The 20,164-nt window shown below is 42.1% G+C and overlaps 1 protein-coding gene across 2 annotated transcripts; it reads right to left on the reverse strand.

The window, feature by feature from the left end:
• Nucleotides 1–9,822: 9,822 nt before the first annotated feature.
• LOC112246066 (free fatty acid receptor 2-like) lies at nucleotides 9,823–20,163 on the reverse strand. Of its 2 annotated transcripts, XM_024414332.2 has the most exons (4): nucleotides 19,734–20,163; nucleotides 19,552–19,618; nucleotides 19,031–19,148; nucleotides 9,823–11,416 (listed from the first exon to the last, which is right to left on the reverse strand). In XM_024414332.2, exons 2-4 carry the CDS (start codon nucleotides 19,610–19,612, stop codon nucleotides 10,369–10,371), a joined length of 1,227 nt encoding a protein of 408 aa, XP_024270100.1. In that variant the 5' UTR covers nucleotides 19,613–19,618; nucleotides 19,734–20,163; the 3' UTR covers nucleotides 9,823–10,368. The 2 variants fall into 2 exon arrangements, with proteins under 2 accessions (XP_024270100.1, XP_024270101.1); XM_024414333.2 differs by lacking the exons at nucleotides 19,031–19,148; nucleotides 19,552–19,618; nucleotides 19,734–20,163 and adding an exon at nucleotides 17,188–17,383.
• Between the last annotated feature and the right edge of the window lies 1 nt (nucleotide 20,164).

The raw sequence follows: 20,164 nt of genomic DNA on the forward strand, positions 1-20,164 counted from the left end.
ACAGTTTTCTTTGAGACGGTTGTACAACCATTAAGATTAATTGTCAGATTCAACAGAAGATCTCTTTGTTTCTTGGGACCTAGAACAAGCATCTCTGTTTTGTCAGAGTTTAAAAGTAGAAAGTTTGCAGCCATCCACTTCCTTATGTCTGAAAAACAGGCTTCTAGCGAGGGCCATTTTGGGGCTTCATCATGTTTCATTGAAATGTATAGCTGTGTGTCATCCGCATAGCAGTGAAAGTTAACATTATGTTTTCAAATGACATCCCCAAGAGGTAAAATATATAGTGAAAACAATAGCGGCCCTAAAATGGAACCTTGAGGAACACCGAAATGTACAGTTGATTTGTCAGAGGACAAACCATTCACAGAGACAAACTGATATCTTTCCGCCAGATAAGATCTAAACCAGGCCAGAACTTGTCCGTGTAGACCAAATTGGGTTTCCAATCTCTCCAAAAGAATGTGGTGATCGTTGGTATCAAAAGCAGCACTAAGGTCTAGGAGCACGAGGACAGATGCAGAGCCTCGGTCTGATGCCATTAAAAGGTAATTTACCACCTTCACAAGTCCTTTCTTGGTGCTATGATGGGGTCTGAAACCAGACTGAAGCATTTTGTATACATTGTTTGTCTTTAGGAAGGCAGCGAGTTGCTGCGCAACAGCTTTTTCTAAACATTTTGAGAGGAATGGAAGATTCGATATAGGCCGATAGTTTTTTATATTTTCTGGGTCAAGGTTTGGCTTTTTCAAGAGAGGCTTTATTACTGCCACTTTTAGTGAGTTTGGTACACATCCGGTGGATAGAGAGCCGTTTATTATGTTCAACATAGGAGAGCCAAGCACAGGAAGCAGCTCTTTCAGTAGTTTAGTTGGAATAGGGTCCAGTATGCAGCTTGAAGGTTTAGAGGCCATGATTATTTTCATCATTGTGTCAAGAGATGTAGTACTAAAACACTTGACTGTCTCTCTTGATCCTAGGTCCTGGCAGAGTTGTGCAGACTCAGGACAACTGAGCTTGATGAGGCCGAAGCACCAGTCAGTGGCAAATCTGATGTGGCCTGTGATCAGGAAATGAAGGTCCAGATTGTGGTGGAGCTTGTGCATGGTCCACCAGTCACGATACCAGAGCACAAACTTGTTCTTGTTTTGATCACTGCAGTTATCACAATTCAGGTCCACATGGGTTTTCCCAACTCCATAGTTGGTGAAGAAACAATGCATATAGTTGATGACTGCACTGCTTGGGCCAACTCTCTTTTTGATGACTGTATGACTGGTGGATTAGAGTCAGGCGTGTTCTACTGATTAATGTTGAATTCCAGATACAGACATTTTAGCATTATTATACAAGAGATGCGAAATGGCATTCTGAGATAACATCACTACACACAGTAATGTTATGCTATTGTAACTAGCCAGCCATCCAACATCAGCTGGCTAGCTAACAACCAGCTTTAAATAGCAATACAAACCGATTGTCATAGCTAGCTAAAGTTCATCAATAAGTTCAATGTTAGCTAGCTAACATTAGGCTATAACTAGAAATGCGAAATGGCATTCTGAGGAAACATCACTGACATTACACACACTTCATACACATAAATTAATGTTAGCTAGCAAGCCAGCCACCTAACCTCAGCTAACATTAGCTAGCTAACAGCAAGCTTTAACTTGGGCTCCTTTGTTTAGACATGTCACGTTAACGGTAGCTAGCTAGCTAAAAAATGTACGATATTCCCAATCCATAAAGCAACGTTACTAGCAATACAAACCGATTGTCATGGCAAGCTAAAGTTTACCAAATAATGTTAGGTTCATTGTTAGTTAGCAAGCCATCCATCGAACTCCAGCTGGCTAGCTAACAGTACGCTTTAGCTTGCAATGAAAACAACTTTCTGACAAAATTAGAAACTTTTAATATCTAAATCTGTAGCTAGATTCTTACCTGTATACATGGATGAAAGATTCACGGCAGACTTCAACTCCTTTTATAAAACTTCCTGTGTTGTTTCCGTTTAGTTTGCACAGCTTGTTTGGCCCGTTTTGCTCCACTGATTTCAAAATGTGTTATTTTCAGAGTGAGAGAGAGTCAGCATTGCATGGCACGATTGTCATCCAGAAAGTAGTCCACCACAACTTTTTCCCACTGACCTTAGTCGATAGCACCTGATAAATTCATGGCAGCAATGTTATTGAGAGCAGTAGCAACATATTTGCAGTTCTCCATGGCTAGCATAATATCATTTGAAAAAACTGAAGTAGAAAGGATTATCTACGCATTACAAGCAGCTCATTTCATAGACACAAGATGCAACAACGTAGACCAATCCAAACTCATCTCTTGGCATGTCCAGCCCACTCATTATCTCAGCCAATCATGTCTAGCGGGAAGGTTGCCCTCTTTTTCTGTGGCTAAACCAACTAGACTCGTAACGTAACAATTTTATTCGTATTTACAGATGATATAGAAGTTTGAAATTAAGGCACATGAAAGTTCACATGTTCGAGAAGTCATTTCTGCATTTTGATTAAAAAAATACAAATAAAAAAAACGTTCAAAAGGCTCTCCTGTGAAGTCGTGACTTGCAACATACTCCTAGTTTCCCGAATCAGGTCACATATATCTAATATTTGAGATTCTTCAAAGTAGCCACCCTTTGCCTTGATGACAGCTTTGAACACTCTTGTCTTGGCATTCTCTCAACCAGCTTCATGAGGTAGTCACCTGAAATGCTTTTCCAGCAGTCTTGAAGGAGTTTCCACATATGCTGAGCACTTGTTGGCTGCTTTTCCTTCACTTTGCGGTCCAACTCATCCCAAACTATCTCAATTGGGTTGAGGAGTCTCTTCTTATTATTGGTGTCCTTAAGTAGTGGCTTCTTTGCAGCAATTTGACCACGAAGGCCTGATTCATGCAGTCTCCTCTGAAAAGTTGATGTTGAGATGTGTCTGTTATTTGAACTCTGTGAAGCTTTTATTTGGGTTGCAATTTCTGAGGCGGGAGAAATTGCAACCCAAATAAAAGCTTCACAGAGTTCAAATAACAGACACATCTCAACATCAACTTTTCAGAGGAGACTGCATGAATCAGGCCTTCATGGTCAAATTGCTGCAAAGAAGCCACTACTTAAGGACACCAATAATAAGAACAGACTTGATTGGTCCAAGAAACACGAGCAATAGACAGTAGACCAGTGGAAATCTGTACTTTGGTATGATGAGTCCAAATTTGAGATTTATGGTTCCTGCAGCCGAGGTAACTCTGGGTCTTCTTTTCCTGTGGCGGTCCTCATGAGAGCCAGTTTCATCAAAGTGTTTGATGGCTTTTGTGACTGCGCTTGAAGCAACTTTCAAAGTTCTTGAAATGTTCTGCATTGACTGACCTTCATGTCTTTAAGTAACGATGGACTGTTTATTTCTCTTTGCTTATTGGAGCTGTTCTTGACATAATACGGATTTGGTCTTTTACCAAATAGGGTTATCATCTGTATTCAAACCCTACCTTGTCACAACACAACTGATTGGCTCCAACGCATTAAGAAGGAAAAAATTCCACAAATTAACTTTTAACAAGGCACACCTGTTAATTGAAATGCATTCCAGGTGATTACCTCATGAAGCTGTTTGAGATAATGCCAAGAGTATGCAAAGCTGTCATCAAGGCAAATGGTCGCTACTTTGAAGAATCTGAAATATAAAATATATTTTGATTTGTTTAACACATGATTCCATGTGTGTTATTTCATAGTTTTGATGTCTTCACTATTATTCTACAATGTAGAAAATAGTAAAAAATAAAGAAAAACCCTTGAATGAGTAAGTGTGTCCAAACTTTTGACTGATATTGTACATAGCTGTGGGAAGTATGGGTGCTGAGGGTGCCCCCTAAAAAAATCAGAATAAAACAATTTAAAGATAAAATATATTTAAAAAATCTCAGCACCCTCTCCCCAAAACTTTACTTCCCACGGCTACTCACACGTGCACACACACGCAAATACTATTTATTATTACTGCACATTTATTTATTTATTATTGGTATTGCGTATCTATTGCACAATTTCCCAGTCTTGTAAATATCCAACTTCAATTCGTTTGAGTGCCTTCTGTATTATATTTTTGCTACTATACTATTTTTTACTTAATTGAGTTTTTATTTTTACTGCCCTTTGCGTTCACTTACTTATTTTGTCTATTGATGTTGCATTGTCGAGAGGTGAACTGTGTGAACTGTGAACTGTGTACTCCATGTAGGCTTACAATATATCATGTGTATAAGATGGAAAAACTAATTTAACTTGAATTTATTGTAGATACTTTTTGAAGTAGCCAAAATAGAAATAAAGAGAAATAAAGCTCACCTCATTCCACCATGGATATCCTGCCAGGTGCGAAAATTGAGTCTGGATCTTCTTTACTTTATTCCTCCCTCTGTAGCTCCGACCTCCTATCGACTACAGCCAGCCACGCTGTTTACAGCATAATCGAAACATCCAGCGCAGGTAATGGCAAATTATTATTAGATAGACACCGCTGCTATCTATCGCCAGCGTTCTCCAAACATGGTCTCCGTGGTAACACTGTCCTGCGATAGAAGCTGGACGGTCTTCGAGCTAAGGGCTTTGAGGAACCGGCCTGTCTGCTCTATCGGTTAATAGATGTAGACTTATCTGGCCTTGACTGTGCCGACCTCTTGATTAAGAGAGAAAGAGAGGAGGGAGGGAACAGTGCATGAGGGAGAAAGGTGACTCCGGTCTATTATAAGCAGTCTATAACAGCTACTCCCTAGCTACCATACATACACCTGTATGACTAACTAAACATTGACTGTGGTGGTACGAGGTCATTCTTTCATTCTGTAGGCTGTGGAAAATCCCGCAACAGAATAATGCCCACTCATACTGACAAATGTGGTCAAAATATGTATTTAGTTATCCTACTTGTGTATCATATTTGTCAGTATGATTGGTGGTGAGGCATTTCTTAACAAAAAGGGAAACACAAAAATGCACTATCATTATTATGGAAGGTGAATGGTTTCCTTACCGGATCTGGTTGCAAAATAGAGGAAAAGTACCCAATCGGGTTGCCAATAAAGGAAAAAGTGGTCAATTTAAAAAGGTCATTGTAGATAATGTATAGTAAGCACACAGATGAGAGCAACTGGTTTCAACCCAGGTTTGGTCCTAAACTGAAGAAGAGCATCATGAAAAAAACATTGACTATTTAAATTAAAATGTTTCTCCCTATAAAGTAAGCTAAAAGTCCACCTTTTGGAGAGAAATAATTGTCGTGGCCAAACGTTTTGAGAATGACACAAATATACATTTCATAAGTGTCAAAGGCTTTTATTGACAATTACATGAAGTTGATGCAAAGAGTCAATATTTGCAGTGTTGACACTTCTTTTTCAAGACCTCTGCAATCGGTCCTGGCATGCTGTCAATTAACTTCTGGGCCACATCCTGACTGATGGCAGCCCATTCTTGCATAATCAATGCTTGGAGTTTGTCAGAATTTGTGGGGTTTTGTTTGTCCACCCGCCTCTTGAGGATTGACCACAAGTTCTCAATGGGATTAAGGTCTGGGGAGTTTCCTGGCATGGACCCAAAATATCAATGTTTTGTTCCCCGAGCCACTTAGTGATCACTTTTGCCTTATGGCAAGGTGCTCCATCATGCTGGAAAAGGCATTGTTTGTCACCAAACTGTTCCTGGATGGTTGGGAGAAGTTGCTCTCGGAGGATGTGTTGGTACCATTCTTTATTCATGGCTGTGTTCTTAGGCAAAATTGTGAGTGAGCCCACTCCCTTGGCTGAGAAGCAACCCCACACTTGAATGGTCTCAGGATGCTTTACTGTTGGCATGACACAGGACTGATGGTAGCGCTCACCTTGTCTTCTCCGGACAAGATTTTTTCCGGATGCCCCAAACAATCTGAAAGGGGATTCATCAGAGAAAATGACTTTACCCCGGTCCTCAGCAGTCCAATCCCTGTACCTTTTGCAGAATATCAGTCCTTCCCTGATGTTTTTCCTGGAGAGAAGTGGCTTCTTTGCTGCCCTTCTTGACACCAGGCCATCCTCCAAAAGTCTTTGCCTCACTGTGTGTGCAGATGCACCCTCACTGTGTGTGCAGATGCACTCACACCTATCTGCTGCCATTCCTGAGCAAGCGCTGTACTGGTGGTGTCCCGATCCCGCAGCTGAATCAACTTTAGGAGATGGTCCTGGCGCTTGCTGGACTTTCTTGGGCGCCCTGAAGCCTTCTTCACAACAATTGAACCGCTCTCCTTGAAATTCTTGATGATCCGATAAATGGTTGATTTAGGTGCAGTCTTACTGGCAGCAATATCCTTGCCTGTGAAGCCCATTTTGTACAAAGCAATGATGACGGCACGTGTTTCCTTCCAGGTAACCATGGTTGACAGAGAAAGAACAATGATTCCAAGCACCACCCTCCTTTTGAAGCTTCCAGTCTGTTATTCGAACTCAATCAGCATGACAGAGTGATCTCCAGCCTTGTCAACACTCACACCTGTGTTAACGAGAGAATCACTGACATGATGTCAGCTGGTCCTTTTGTGGCAGGGATGAAATGCAGTGGAAAAGTTTTGGGGGGATTTAGTTCATTTGCATGGCAAATAGGGACTTTGCAATTAATTGCAATTCATCTGATCACTCTTCATAACATTCTGGAGTATATGCAAATTGCCATCATACAAACTGAGGCAGCAGACTTTGTGAAAATTAATATTTGTGTCATTCTCAAAACTTTTGGCCACGACTGTACATTGGTGCGAGACACTAATTCAAGTGAGCAGATTATTTTAAACATATCACATTATAGCGTTTATTGTTTGCACACAATGTGTCAAATGTGGAGTTCATGCTGACCTTTTGGTCTGCCTCCTTAGAATTTACTGTTATACAGTAGTCACAGCTTTGTATACTCCCCCTCAAGCCGATACCACAACGGCCCTCGAAGAACTTCACTGCACTTTATGCAAACTGGAAACCACATATCCTGAGGCCGCATTTACTGAAGCTGGGGATTTTAACAAAGCAAATTTGAGGAAAACTCTACTGAAGTTCTATAAACACATTGACTGTAGTACTCACGCTGCTAAAACACTCGACCTCTACTACACCAACTTCCGAGATGCCAATGCCCTCCCTCAAAAAGGAAGGAGAGGAAAAAAAGGAAAAAGGAAGTACCCGTGCTGAGGACTATTCAACGCTGGTCTGACCAATCGGAATCCATGCTTCAAGATTGTTTTGATCACGCGGACTAGGATATGTCTCTGAGAATAACATTGACAAATACACGGATAAGGTGACTGAGTTTATCCATGGCAAGGTGACAGGGAATATGGCAGAATATAAACAGTGTAGTTATTCCCTCCGTAAGGCAATCAGATAGACAAAACGTCAGTATTGAGACAAAGTGGAGTCGCAATTCAACGGCTCAGACACAAGACAATCATGGACTACAAAGGGAAAACCAGCCACACCGCGGACACAGAGGTCTTGTATCCGGGCAAGCTAAACATCTTCTTCGCCCACTTTGAGGATAACACAGTGCCACCAACGCAGCCTGCTACCAAAGACTGTGGGCTCTCCTTCTGACGTGAGTAAGACATTGAAGCGTGTCAACCCTCGCAAGGCTGCTGTCCCAGACGGCATCCCTAACCGTGTCCTCAGAGCATGTGCAGAGTGTTTACGGACATATTCAATCTCTCCCTATCCCAATATGCTGTCCACACTTGCTTCAAGATGTCCACCATTGTTCCTGTACCCAAGAAATCAAAGGTAACTTAACTAAATGACTATCGCCCCGTAGCACTCACTTCTGTAATCATGAAGTGCTTTGAGAGGCTAGTTAAGGATCACATTACCTCTACCTTATTTATTTTACCAGGCAAGTCAGTTAAGAACAAATTCTTATTTTCAATGACGTCCTTGGAACAGTGGGTTAACTGACCTGTTCAGAGGCAAAAGAACATTATCAGCTCGGGGATTTAATCTTGCAACCTTTCGGTTAGTAGCCCAATGCTCTAACCACTAGGCTACCTGCCGCCCCACCTTAACTGACACCCTAGACCCACTCCAATTTGCTTACCGCCCCAATAGATCCACAGACGATGCAATCGCCATCGCACTGCACACTGCCCTATCCCATCTGGACAAGAGGAATACCTATGTAAGAATGATGCTCATTGACTATAGCTCAGCCTTCAACACCATAGCACCCTCCAAGCTCATTATTAAGCTCAGGGCCCTGGGTCTGAACACCGCCCTGTGCGACTGGGTCCTGGACTTCCTGATGGGCCGCCACCTGGTGTGGAAGGTAGGAAACAAAACCTCCACTTCGCTGATCCTCAACACAGGGGCCCCACAAAGGTGTGTGCTCAGTCCCCTCCTGTACAAAGGAGCTGATCGTGGACTTCAGGAAACAGCAGAGGGAGCATGCTCCTATCCGCATCAACGGGACAGCAGTGGAGCAGGTGGAAAAGTTCAAGTTCCTCGGCGTACACGTCACTGACGATCTGAAATGGTCCATCCACGCAGACAGTGTGGTGAAGAAGGCGAAGCAGCAACTCTTCAACCTCAGGAGGCTGAGGAAATTTGGCTTGGCACCTAAAACCCTCACAAACATTTACAGATGCACAATTGAAAGCATCCTTTTGGGCTGTATCACCGCCTGGTACGGAAACTACACCGCCTGCAACTGCAAGGCTCTCCAGAGGGTGGTGCGGTCTGCCCAACTTATCACTGGGGGCAAACTACCTGTCCTCTAGGACACCTACAGCACCAAATGTCACAGGAAGGCCAAAAATATCATCAAGGATAACAACCACCTGAGCCATCGTGAATCGTGAATCGTGAATCGTGAATAATGATGAGTCGCACAAATATCAAACCCCCAGGACACCATTACAATAGTGAATATGTAACTTTCTCACTCATCATTATTCAAGATTCATTCAGAACAACCAAAAATGTGTGACAGTCCCAATACCTTTGGAGCTCACATTAAATAAATGTATGATACCCCTGTTTTACATTGTTTTGATGACTGACTGGAAGAACCCTTCAGTGGTATTAAGAAATCACAAAAACCAACAGCTACATTAGACACGGATTGGGACAATCAGAGTGTATTACGCAAGTTTGCGTATCCCATTAAGTGAAACATTTTCAGAAGGGGCATCAATTAAAATCCAGAAGTATGATGCAAAAAGAGATTTGAATGTCATCACTACAAAAAAAGTCATAGAAAATAAAGGGGAACAGAAATAATATAAAACCTTCAAATGATCATAAATACCCACATACAAATGCACACTACACATCCTTCCAAGTCAAGGTAAGCTTTTGGTTTTATTAATTTATTGCCACTGCCCGCGTTGTAACTGTTAAACTGCTTTCTGACAGTACACTGTACTGCATGATTGTAGCGGGTTTACTAACGCGTTAGTTCTAGTAGCTATGTTGACAATGTGTAGGCTGTGTGTAGCGGTTAGCAGTCATGATATGAAGGTTTGGTTTGGAAAGGGTTTTTAGCCTGGTCACAGACAGCTGATGTGTTGTGCACTGAAGTCCACAAGCGAAGGGAAAAGGTGAGAAGAGGAGAGAGCATAGATAGTTGCGAGAAGGAATTATATGTACACCGATCAAAATGATCAGGCTTTCTTTATATGGCTGCTATGAAAGTGAACTGTTTGTGTGTAATCAGGGGTGTATTCATTCTGCTGATTCTGTTGAAAAATGTTTCTTAAACGGAAGCAAATGGGATGAAAAGGGGATAAACATACCTGAATTTGTCCAATAGACACTAATTTGCAACTGTTGGACCAATGATTACACCCTACATAGGTCAGCTAGATGCAGGCAAGAGTGTGCAAGGCGGCAATGAATGTGTGACAATTCTCTCAACCTATGCACCTAGGTTGTAAACTTTCCTTCATAGGCTAGGTTGTAGCAACCTCATGATGGGTATAGGTACAATTTCAGTATCATGTAGTAACCTAAACCTATCGATGTTACATTGAGCTGGGTGAATGGAATATGAATAACAGTCATTTGACCACAACTGATTCATGTATAGGCTACTTATAAAGACAGATAGCATAGTCCTCAGTCTTTTTCATAAGAACCTAAGTACAATAAACACATTGCACAGGCTGATATTTAGCTAACTTATGTAGCAAGCAAGTAGCAAGTGAAGCATATGGCTTGACTACACACTATAACAGGGGTGTTAAACTCATTCCATGGAGGAGCTAGAATCGGAAAGTTTTTGTTTAAGGCCTAGACAACCGGGTGAGGGGAGTTCTTTACCAATTAGTGACCTTAATTCATCAATCAAGTACACCGTAAACCTGCAGAACCTTGGCCCTCTGTGGAATGAGTTTGACACATGTTGTCATTGGAGCTTGGTGTGCTGTCCTTCTGAGTTCTGGTGCAGAACAACACAGGGCAGTAGAGAGCCTTACTCCAGAAGTACAACCCCTGCACCCTCTCCAACAGGTTCTTCAGGAAGAGGTGGAAGGTACACCTGAGGGCCGACGAGGAGAAGTAGAAGATGATGGGGTCCAGGCTGGCGTTGATGGTACTGGACAAGAGTGCGGCCATCCGCCAATTGGGACTCTCCCAGTTAACAAAGCCCACTAAGTGTGACAGGTTGTAGGGCGCGAAGCAGACAATGAACACCAGCAGGGTGGCCAGCGACAGACCGATGGCCCGCAGACGTTTCTTGGGGTTGATGCTGGGCAGCTGAGAGAGGATTCGGATGAAGTTGATGTAGCAGAAGCAGCAGATGAAGAAAGGTACACAGAATAGAACCAGGAAGAGCTCCAGGCGGACAGGTATCAGGACCCGCAGCTGCATCTGGGTGAAATTCGAGTAACACATGTTCCCTTCCTGGGTGGCATTGGAATCGACTAAATTTTGAATGATGTAGACGATACTGACGTGCGCCATGGAGATCACCCAGAAGGCGATGCTAGCCACCGTGGTGTACAAAGACCGTCTTATGAGTTTGTACTTGATGGGAAAGGCCACCCCCAAGTAGCGTTCAACGCTGATGGCAGTCAGAAAGAAGGTGCTGTTGTAGATGGTGGCGTAGAAGACTAAGCTGGTCAATGGACACAGGAAGACGGGCATGTTCCATACATTGTCGTCCGCCGCCTCTTTCATCTTGAAGGGCAGGAAGAGCAGAAAGAGGAGGTCCGAGACGGTCAGGTTGAGGAGCAGGATGTCGATGGGCGTGGCTTTCTGCCTCACCTTCTTTCCAAAGGTGTAGAAGGCCACACCATTGGCAGGGAGTCCAATCAGGAAGGTGATGATGTAGACCGCCAGCACCAGGCTGCTGTGGCTGTGTCTATCCCCGGATTCATTCCCAGACAGCATTCTGCAAAAGAGGAAGGAAACAGACAATGAGCTGATGTTTGCGTTAGCTAATGCAGGTACTCAATTTGGGGTCAATTCAGGATATGCATAGTTAGTCAATAAGGGTGTGAAGCAATTCAAGAGAAACTGAGTCACTGTCACTAGTTTGTTTACAGAAATTCACAGGAAGGATGGATACAATGGGTGTGATGCAATTGGTTAACAAAGCCATGTGTAACAAGAGTTTCTTTGAGTCTGTGGTTGTCTTTGGCAAGTCAGCGGTCTAATGCACTGCATCTCAGTGCTTGAGGCATCACTACAGACACCCTGGTTCGAATCCAGGCTGTATCACAGCCAGCCTTGATGGGGAGTCCCATAGGGCAGCGCACAATTGGCCCAGAGTCGCCCGGGTTTGGCCGGTGTAGGCCGTCATTGTAAATAAGAATTTGTTGGCTGGCTTGCCTAGTAACTGGCCTTTAACTGGCTTGCCTAGTTAAATACAAGTTAAATAAAAAATAAATGGTTGGACTGTCTACAGAAGACAAATGGGGGTATACAGAGCAAACGTCAATGTCATTATGTTCCTCAAGCAGGTGACTTGTTAGCCAACTCTGCCCCCTTTCCAAACTAGCAAGACCTCGTCTCCGTAGGCACAGTGCATTGGAGTGAAGCCATTAATTGTGGCAAACGAGGTACCCATCACAACAATAAAGGGAGCGGTCTGTTTGTGCTTCACAGTCTTGAGTATCCCAGATGCCTCTCGGCTAATCCCAGTGTTAATACCCAGCGCACGCATGAACCCCTAAGCTTCCTTCTATTCATGGTGGAGCAAACTAACAACATAATACTCCCATCATGACACAAGTGTTCAGTGGCTGGTAAGCCATGAGGATGGTAGAAGAATTTCTACAGAGTAAGGGGTTATTTGGTTCCCAATGACACTTCCACAAAGTATCTGTTGAAATGATGGTCACATATTTTGGGGCTAGCAGTGTTATCAAGGTTGACCTCTGGCAATGTTAAAATTGTGAACAGAATATGAATTCAGAAGAAGGTAAATATATTTTCTGCTTTTCCATTCTTTCCTGCTCACTCCAGTTCAACAATTTGATGACAAGTGCATGTCAATTTGGTAATATTATGTCAATGTCGATTACATGGGGAAGAATGTAACCAAGGGAAACAATTACTTGTGAGAACTGGATCCTATTTTTCTAACCGACCTTGGGCAATACTGATTAACAGACCATCAACACGGTCATCTACTTCTCATTATCTTTCCCAACACTGATTCAACACTTACTATTTTTGTAATCAATTTGTGCTAAAACGCACCCTTGGAGGAAAGGGTATAGTTATTAAAAACTGGGTCATGTGAACTTCAATTGTTTATAGAAGCCCAAGTTCTCCAGAAGGGTATATGGTCTCTAAATTACAATAATTGACAACATACACCTAGAAGGAAAGAGGTAGCCGGCTTTTCTTGAGAAACCACCACGCACGGGACATGTGGCTGTAAATGTAATTGTTTGAGGTTCCACGAGGTTTCTCGTTCATTTGACAGCTGATTTCTTTCATAAGATAGGATAAGAAAAGTAACACGGCACTCGGTGTAGTGTACAGAGCGAGATTTGGTCGAGCGCGCTTGTGCAGTGGTCACCAACCCTGGTTTGGGGGAGAACTACTGTGTCCACAAGCTTTTTTCCTTATTTAACAAATCAGCTACTCATCAAGACCTTGATTAGTTGAATAAGGTGTGTTAGCACAGGGTTGGAACAGAGAGAGTTTCACCTGATCAGTGATGATAAACAATGCTCACCTTGACAGAACCCAACACTTTAAACACAGCCCATCATTACAGGAGTACTACTGTACAGCAATAGAGATGTTGCTCAAATGACAACATTTTACGGAGAGTGATTGGCGAGACAGAGACGCCCATTTGGATAGCAGCCATCAGACTGGAACATCACACACTCATTCCCAAAGGACAAAAAAAACTCAGTAACCGTGCCAATTTAGACAGAGTGTAGTACAAACACAGAACATACCTATACCATCTCATTACTGAAATGTATTTATTTATATTCCAGTTACATGGTATTTCATATTTACCTTAGATCTAATACATTTCAAAAGGCTTGCAGGTATTTTGTCATATAAAAGCATTGTCTGTCTACTTTGCCAACATTTACATAAAAGCTCCTGATAATAGCACAAGAAGCGTGATATCAAAAGAGTTCCACTGTACATACCTCAGTCAGCAAACACACACACACACAAACACACACACAGGCACGTCTCCTGGTCAAATGGTGAGTAAGCTTGGCTCCAAATAAACTGTGCGGTTAATGGTAAAGTCTCTATTTAACGTACTTGATGTCACATACCTCAGTTCGTGCTAAACAGGAAAGAAAATGGACCTGTTCCTTTTTTTGGGGGTGGGGGGGGGGGACTCTCCACAACAGATGATCTTTCTGTAAATACTCAAACTATCAAAAAACTCAACTGCAACTCTGTTGATATGCAACAGCTTACTCAGATTACAGTTCGGGTTTATGTTTAGGGTTAGAGTTAGGATGTGAGGCCTGGCAGATGAGGCTCAGGTTATGGATTATGTGTTAGGTGTGTAGTCACAGTAAGGTTTCAAATTGGGTTTAGTATTAGGGTTATGGATAAATAGCTGAATACCATCTATTGTTAAATACACTAATAACCTAAAAAATACAATCCTCTCGCCCAACCTTTTACATGGATCACTCAGCATGTGGAGAATGTTAATTACATTTGGGAAATATCAAACTCTCTGATTTACTGTCCCCTCTAGTTCATGTCAACATAGCCTATCTGATTGTTTTCACACAATAACTCACACAAACCATGTGAAATCACAACTCGCCATTGAGTTTATTACGCTGTCGTTTTTGCTAAGTTTTTACAGACTTTTTTGACTCTTCAGCATAAAAATTCAAACATCCTTTTACAAAAAAATGGCTAAAACGATGTGCTATTTGAGTACGATGTTGAGTACAATGCCAACTGAACATGTGAGGTAGTTGAGTCTAATTTGGGGGAAATTCTGCAGTGTGGAATAAAAGGACATTTCTGCTTGGTGCTCGAGCAAGGAGTTCATGTGTAGACTCAAACTGTATGATGGAATTAATGACTGAATAGTGAGTGGATACGGTCAATTACAATGCATCATCCCTAGTAACTAGACCGTTACTATAAACCAAAAACAAACTGTTCATGAGAAACTTTAGTTGCAGTTACAACTGGCAAGACGTTAGTTCCCATTTATAGAGCAAAGCAACCATACAATTGTCTATATGTGCCTTGAATGGTTATACTTGCGTCAGATTTGAGGTACGATGGACAAAGAAGTGGGTCAAAGTTCATTCAAAAGGAAACTGTTTCAACACTTCATTTCTTGGTACATCTACTGCAACATGCTTGTTCACCATTTTCCACGGAACCAAGCCAACCATGTCAACAACAACAAAAAATGATAAGGCCAATTCATTTCCTTGATGGCCCCATTATTAGCCAAATAACGTCCCAAAAAATCAAAAACAATTAGATGGGCCCGCTGGGCTAAAGATGGACGAGCCCATATGGCATTTGCCAGAGCAATATGGCCAAACCAGTCGATCTCTGCTATTGAGTATCACTAACTCTGTTGATCTGCTGCTTAGAATAACTTCATAAATAAATTCATAAATATTCAATAAATACATTTCCTTCTTAGTAAGGAACCTCTGATGAACATGTGCTGTGTGTCCGGTCTGTCTTTCACATACAACACACACATGCACAAACACACGAACAGGCACACGCATACACTGTTGAAAAGCAAGTCTCATATTACACAGATTAACATAGAGCCAAGATAAGAGGGATTCATACTCCATCGGCAGTGAGGAACTATTTGTTTACATCCCAACTATACTAAGTATAAGTCCCAAATAGCACCCTATTCCCTGCAGTACATACACAGTGCCGTGAAAAAAGGCAAGTCCTCCAGGTCCCGAGGCAGCAAAGCATCCCCAAACCATCACACTACCACCGCCATGCTTGACCGTTGGTATGAGGGACCCATGTCATCCAAAAAAAGCTTTTGACTCATCTGTCCATAGAACATTCTTCCAATAGTCTTGATGATCGCCCAGCTGCTTCCAGGTGCATCTTGGCAAACTTAAGTAAACCTTTTGGATGAGAAGGGTTCCCATTATGTCTAGCAAAAAAACACTGCATTCCACAGTAAGAACCTCATGCCAACGGTCAAGCATTGTTGTGGTAGTGTGATGGTTTGGGGATGCTTTGCTGCCTCGGGACCTGGACGACTTGCCTTCATATATAGAAGGAGCCCCTTATCTAACATTAGGTTTTGGTTGAAGATCTAATAACATTCAGTATCAAAATATGTGAAAATTGAGAAAATCAAAATACTTTTTCACAGCTCTGTAGTTAGTGCACTACTTTTGACAAGAGGGTTATGGCCCCTGGTTAAAAGTAGTGCACTACATAGGGAAAATTGTGCCATTTGGAATACAGGCTATGTTTATGTGTGTGCCACCGATCGAGGCTCCAATCTAACACTAATTGTATAGATTGTATAGTGAAAAGCCAGGTTTAATACATGTGTCATACTTTTGACATAATGACACAGCATTTCACAGCAGTGACAGAGGTCCTCTATCTAGCAGGGCATTTAGAGCACCCTGGTGGTACTGATAAAGGTAAGATTGGGGGGGTTGGGGTATCAGGGGAACGCTGGGCCCCCATGGTAATGATGGTAGACACACACCGTGTCAGATGAAAAGCTGCCATCTCGGAGGGTGTTTAATCAGGGACTGTCATGACGAGCGCCTCCCTGACATTTGTGCTTACAGTGCGTGTGTGTGTCGGGCGAGCTGATAGATGAAGCCATGTGATAATTAGAATGGTTTGTTCTTAGTCTCTCCCCATAATTACCCGGAAACCTCAGCGTGGTTCGTGTGCGGCCCGAGCAAGTCAAGAGCTGTTTATCAAACCGGTACGGTCTGACTGGCTGGCGTCTCGTGCTCGGCAATGCACCGCGGTCAACTGTCAACAGTGGCTGATTCACGCATCGAATGCCACGTGGTGTTCTCTCGCCAGACCTGGGTATACAATGTGACTCTTGTGTCTGTCTCTGTGACCCTCCTGCGATATGAAAAGATTGCAGCTGTGATGACTCTGTCACCCTCAAGAGACCTCAGGTTAATGTGTTATCCTCAGCAGCAACAATTCTAAGATATATTCTAAGATATTTAAGTATGAGTCTGAATATATGTTATGTCTCAATTCTTGACATTGTCATTTTCACAATTGTCATTCTGCTGTTTCGAGGCCCTTGACAAATGAAGGCGCATTTACCGTCAACTCTAAGACAAGATGGTTGAACAATGGTTGAATTCCTTTTCATGCCTCTCAAGGACTTACTGTGGTAGAGCCATAGGAACACATGTTTTATTTATACGGGTAAAGCACTTCTGAGCCAACAGGATGTTACAGTAGCAGGACAATGGATGGGGGAGGTCACACATTAGCTCAGCTGCTTATCGTTTAAGATGTGTTTTTTCTTATGGCCTCATAACAGCTGATAGGCCTGTGCCCAACCCCTCCCTGGTAATAAATAAATGCACAACGGTAATACATAAATAGAACACATGTAAATCTATTTCTTTAAAAGGGCAATCTGCAGTTGCTTCATCCATTTTTGGATGTATAAGTTAATGATACTGTAAGTTGATGGTTGAAGAATATAAATACCTTGTGAGCTTAGTTCAACTCTCGTACCATCAGAGCCGACAAATATACGTTTGTTTAACTCCAACGTTTGCAAACAAAGTCAATGTAAACAAACACTGCATATAGCATCAAAACTTGGTTATAACGATCATTTTACGTCGTGGATGATCAGTCTTGCATCCATTGCTCTGTCTCTGACCATGAGAGTGGTTACATTTCTCCAGCCCCGTCCCTCAGCTTTTTGCCGGAACAGGGGTGGGGAGGACGCTTTATAATTGTTTCGATTGCTGATGGCCACTTTAAGATAAGACCTGATGACCAGAAGAAAGAAAACTCAACCAGAACTCTATTTCTATGCTGGTGGTACAGTATGGTCACAAATGGTTCGCAATTTTTTTTATTTGATAAATAAATGTTTGTTTTTTTACAAATAAACAAAAACACAGCAGGAAAGCAACGATTGAAAACACAAGCCTATTTTTTGTTTGTTGATCTGATTTATATTTGATTTGTTGACCATTCATGTTCGTATTTCAGTGGATGCTCTTCTGCTACAGTATGTCTGGCCTTATAAAAATAACCCTCTGTGCATCAACACAAGAACAAGTGGCAGTTGTAGGATGTTGACGTTTTCTGTAGCGAGCAAATAGGCCTTGCATGCATTCTCTGGGGTTTCTGTTTTCTCTGTTGTGGTTTAAATCAATATCTGACTGTGATCATTTTTAGACGAGCTAAACATGACTGTGGGTTTCCTTGTTGCTATTCACCAGTTTTATCTGTGTTCAGTATATTTATTGAATTGCAGCCAGTTTTCTTTGCCGATGGCTCACGTCTATTGTTTTAATTTTGTGGTATTGAACAAGCAGTGTCGTAAAATCCTATCTAATGGAAAAGACCTTAGAGGCAAAGGAAATGGTTCTAATCGATGAGGCCCCTGAAGTCTCTCTTGCATGTTTGGCTCCCCCTAGTGGAGTCACAATACATAAAAACTCCTGTCTGATTTTGCTGCTCAAAATGTTTATTGCAGACAGACTGATGTGATAGTCAACTCCAGACATTGTTGAAATTATGGTTGTGTTCCAAATGGCACCCTATTGCCTTTATAGTACACTCATTTTGACCAGGACCCATAGGGCTCTGGTCAAGTTTCTCTCACAAAATAGGGAATATGATGCCATTTGGAATACAACCTATGTTGCTACTGGGCTTCAGCCAATACATTTGCATGCAGATGCACATCCTGTGCAGACAAACACGCCTATGTTCCAGCCAGTCCTTGCAAAGAGAGACATGCGTTAAAAATGGAATTGAAATAGAAAATAACAGATAGGTGTTCAAAATGAGAAGGATTTAAGTCTTACTTCGGGCCTCATCCTCATGGAGCATTGGACTAGTAACCGAAAGGTTGCAAGTTCAAATCCCCGAGCTGACAAGGTACAAATCCGTCATTCTGCCCCTGAACAGGCAGTTAACCCACTGTTCCTAGGCCGTCATTGAAAATAAGAATTTGTTCTTAACTGACTTGCCTAGTTAAATAAAGGTGAAAACATTTTTTTTTTTAAATGGACCCATATCTTCTGGTGGTGTCAGTGGTGTTTTTCTTAGCACCGATGGAAACGAAGAGGAGACTTACAACCATGTAGGTTATATCTGTGCAGTGAGTGAATACCTCTAAAACGGATGCTTTCTTTCTTCCCTGTGGTAATCACTGATCAGTACAAGAGTGGATACGTGAAAACATGCTTCAATTAATGTGTCAGATCAGTGATTTCCTCATGGAGAGAAATACGAATACATTTGAAGGGTATTTTAATAGGTCCATTGACTGTCCTGTGTGTGAGACACCCTCTAGGGTTTATACTACCTGTGGCGTTGGAAGCCATGGTAGATCCCCAGAAAAACCACCACCAAAACCACAGCAAGGGTTACACACACGATGAGCAGCACTGGCTCGTCTGGGTCAGGAGGGCTGGGTGGAGCCACTGTGTGATAAAGACGAGACATACACACCAGTAAGTAATTTAATCACAACAAAAATGCTGATTTTACACATCCATTCCTGTTGCCTTGTTTCGTACGCTAATTTATTGCCCTAATGTGAAGCATAAACAATTAAAATTTGCTGCAGCAAACACAGTAAATCATGGAAGGAGAGGAAAACAACCACGTTCAATGTACATGCAAATTGCGTTCTGGAAAGAAGCAGTATCAGCATGTACAGTCGGCAATGGAGTCTTCCTACGTGACATATTCCTATCATTTTGGAATAACAGACAGTCATTTAGCTTTGGAGGATAACTATAATATGATTTCTACCATTCCTCAACAGTACAAAGTCCTTCTACCTTAGCAGTTGTGGAGCAGGGCTGTATTTGATGTACTCACAAGTGGGAGCTGTGCTGAGGGACTGATCGAGCAGCAAGCCAGGAGCTCCTAATTCCTCCATAACAAGCTGAGGAAACAGACATACATTTCACTAATGTGGAAAATCAACAACTCCCTAAGGGAGTCTGCATACTCGGCAAAAGAATAACAGTATTTTATTAAATTCAACGTGTCTTACTCACCGAGTGTCAGCACATACAAAACAGGGTTCAAAAGGTCAACTCGTTTCTCTAAAGGACTTTCTCCTGTTCTTAGTCCCGAATGCAGAGATCAACATATCTTCCTCATTGTTATTGCTCTAAGATACGGCTTCAGATTCAGTGGGCTTATTCCCTCTTTCAACCATGACTCATCCAATAGATTCTGCCATGGAATCATGTGCCCAAATTTACAGTAGGAATACAGTAATAGGTTTCACAGTAAGGAAAATCTCTGCTGTGGAGCAAAATTACAGTATTCGTCTGGCAACTCTGGTGCTGGTAATTTTACAGCGCAGATTCTTCAACTTAAAAACTGTTTAGTAAATACAATATTCTGGGAATATTTGTAACAGCTGAAGATGATCAGAATGCCTGGCGGCCAAGATGATCTCAAAATCAATTAAGATTATACC

Source organism: Oncorhynchus tshawytscha, linkage group LG03 (genome assembly GCF_018296145.1).
Source record: "Oncorhynchus tshawytscha isolate Ot180627B linkage group LG03, Otsh_v2.0, whole genome shotgun sequence".
NCBI classification, from domain to species: Eukaryota; Metazoa; Chordata; class Actinopteri; order Salmoniformes; family Salmonidae; genus Oncorhynchus; species Oncorhynchus tshawytscha.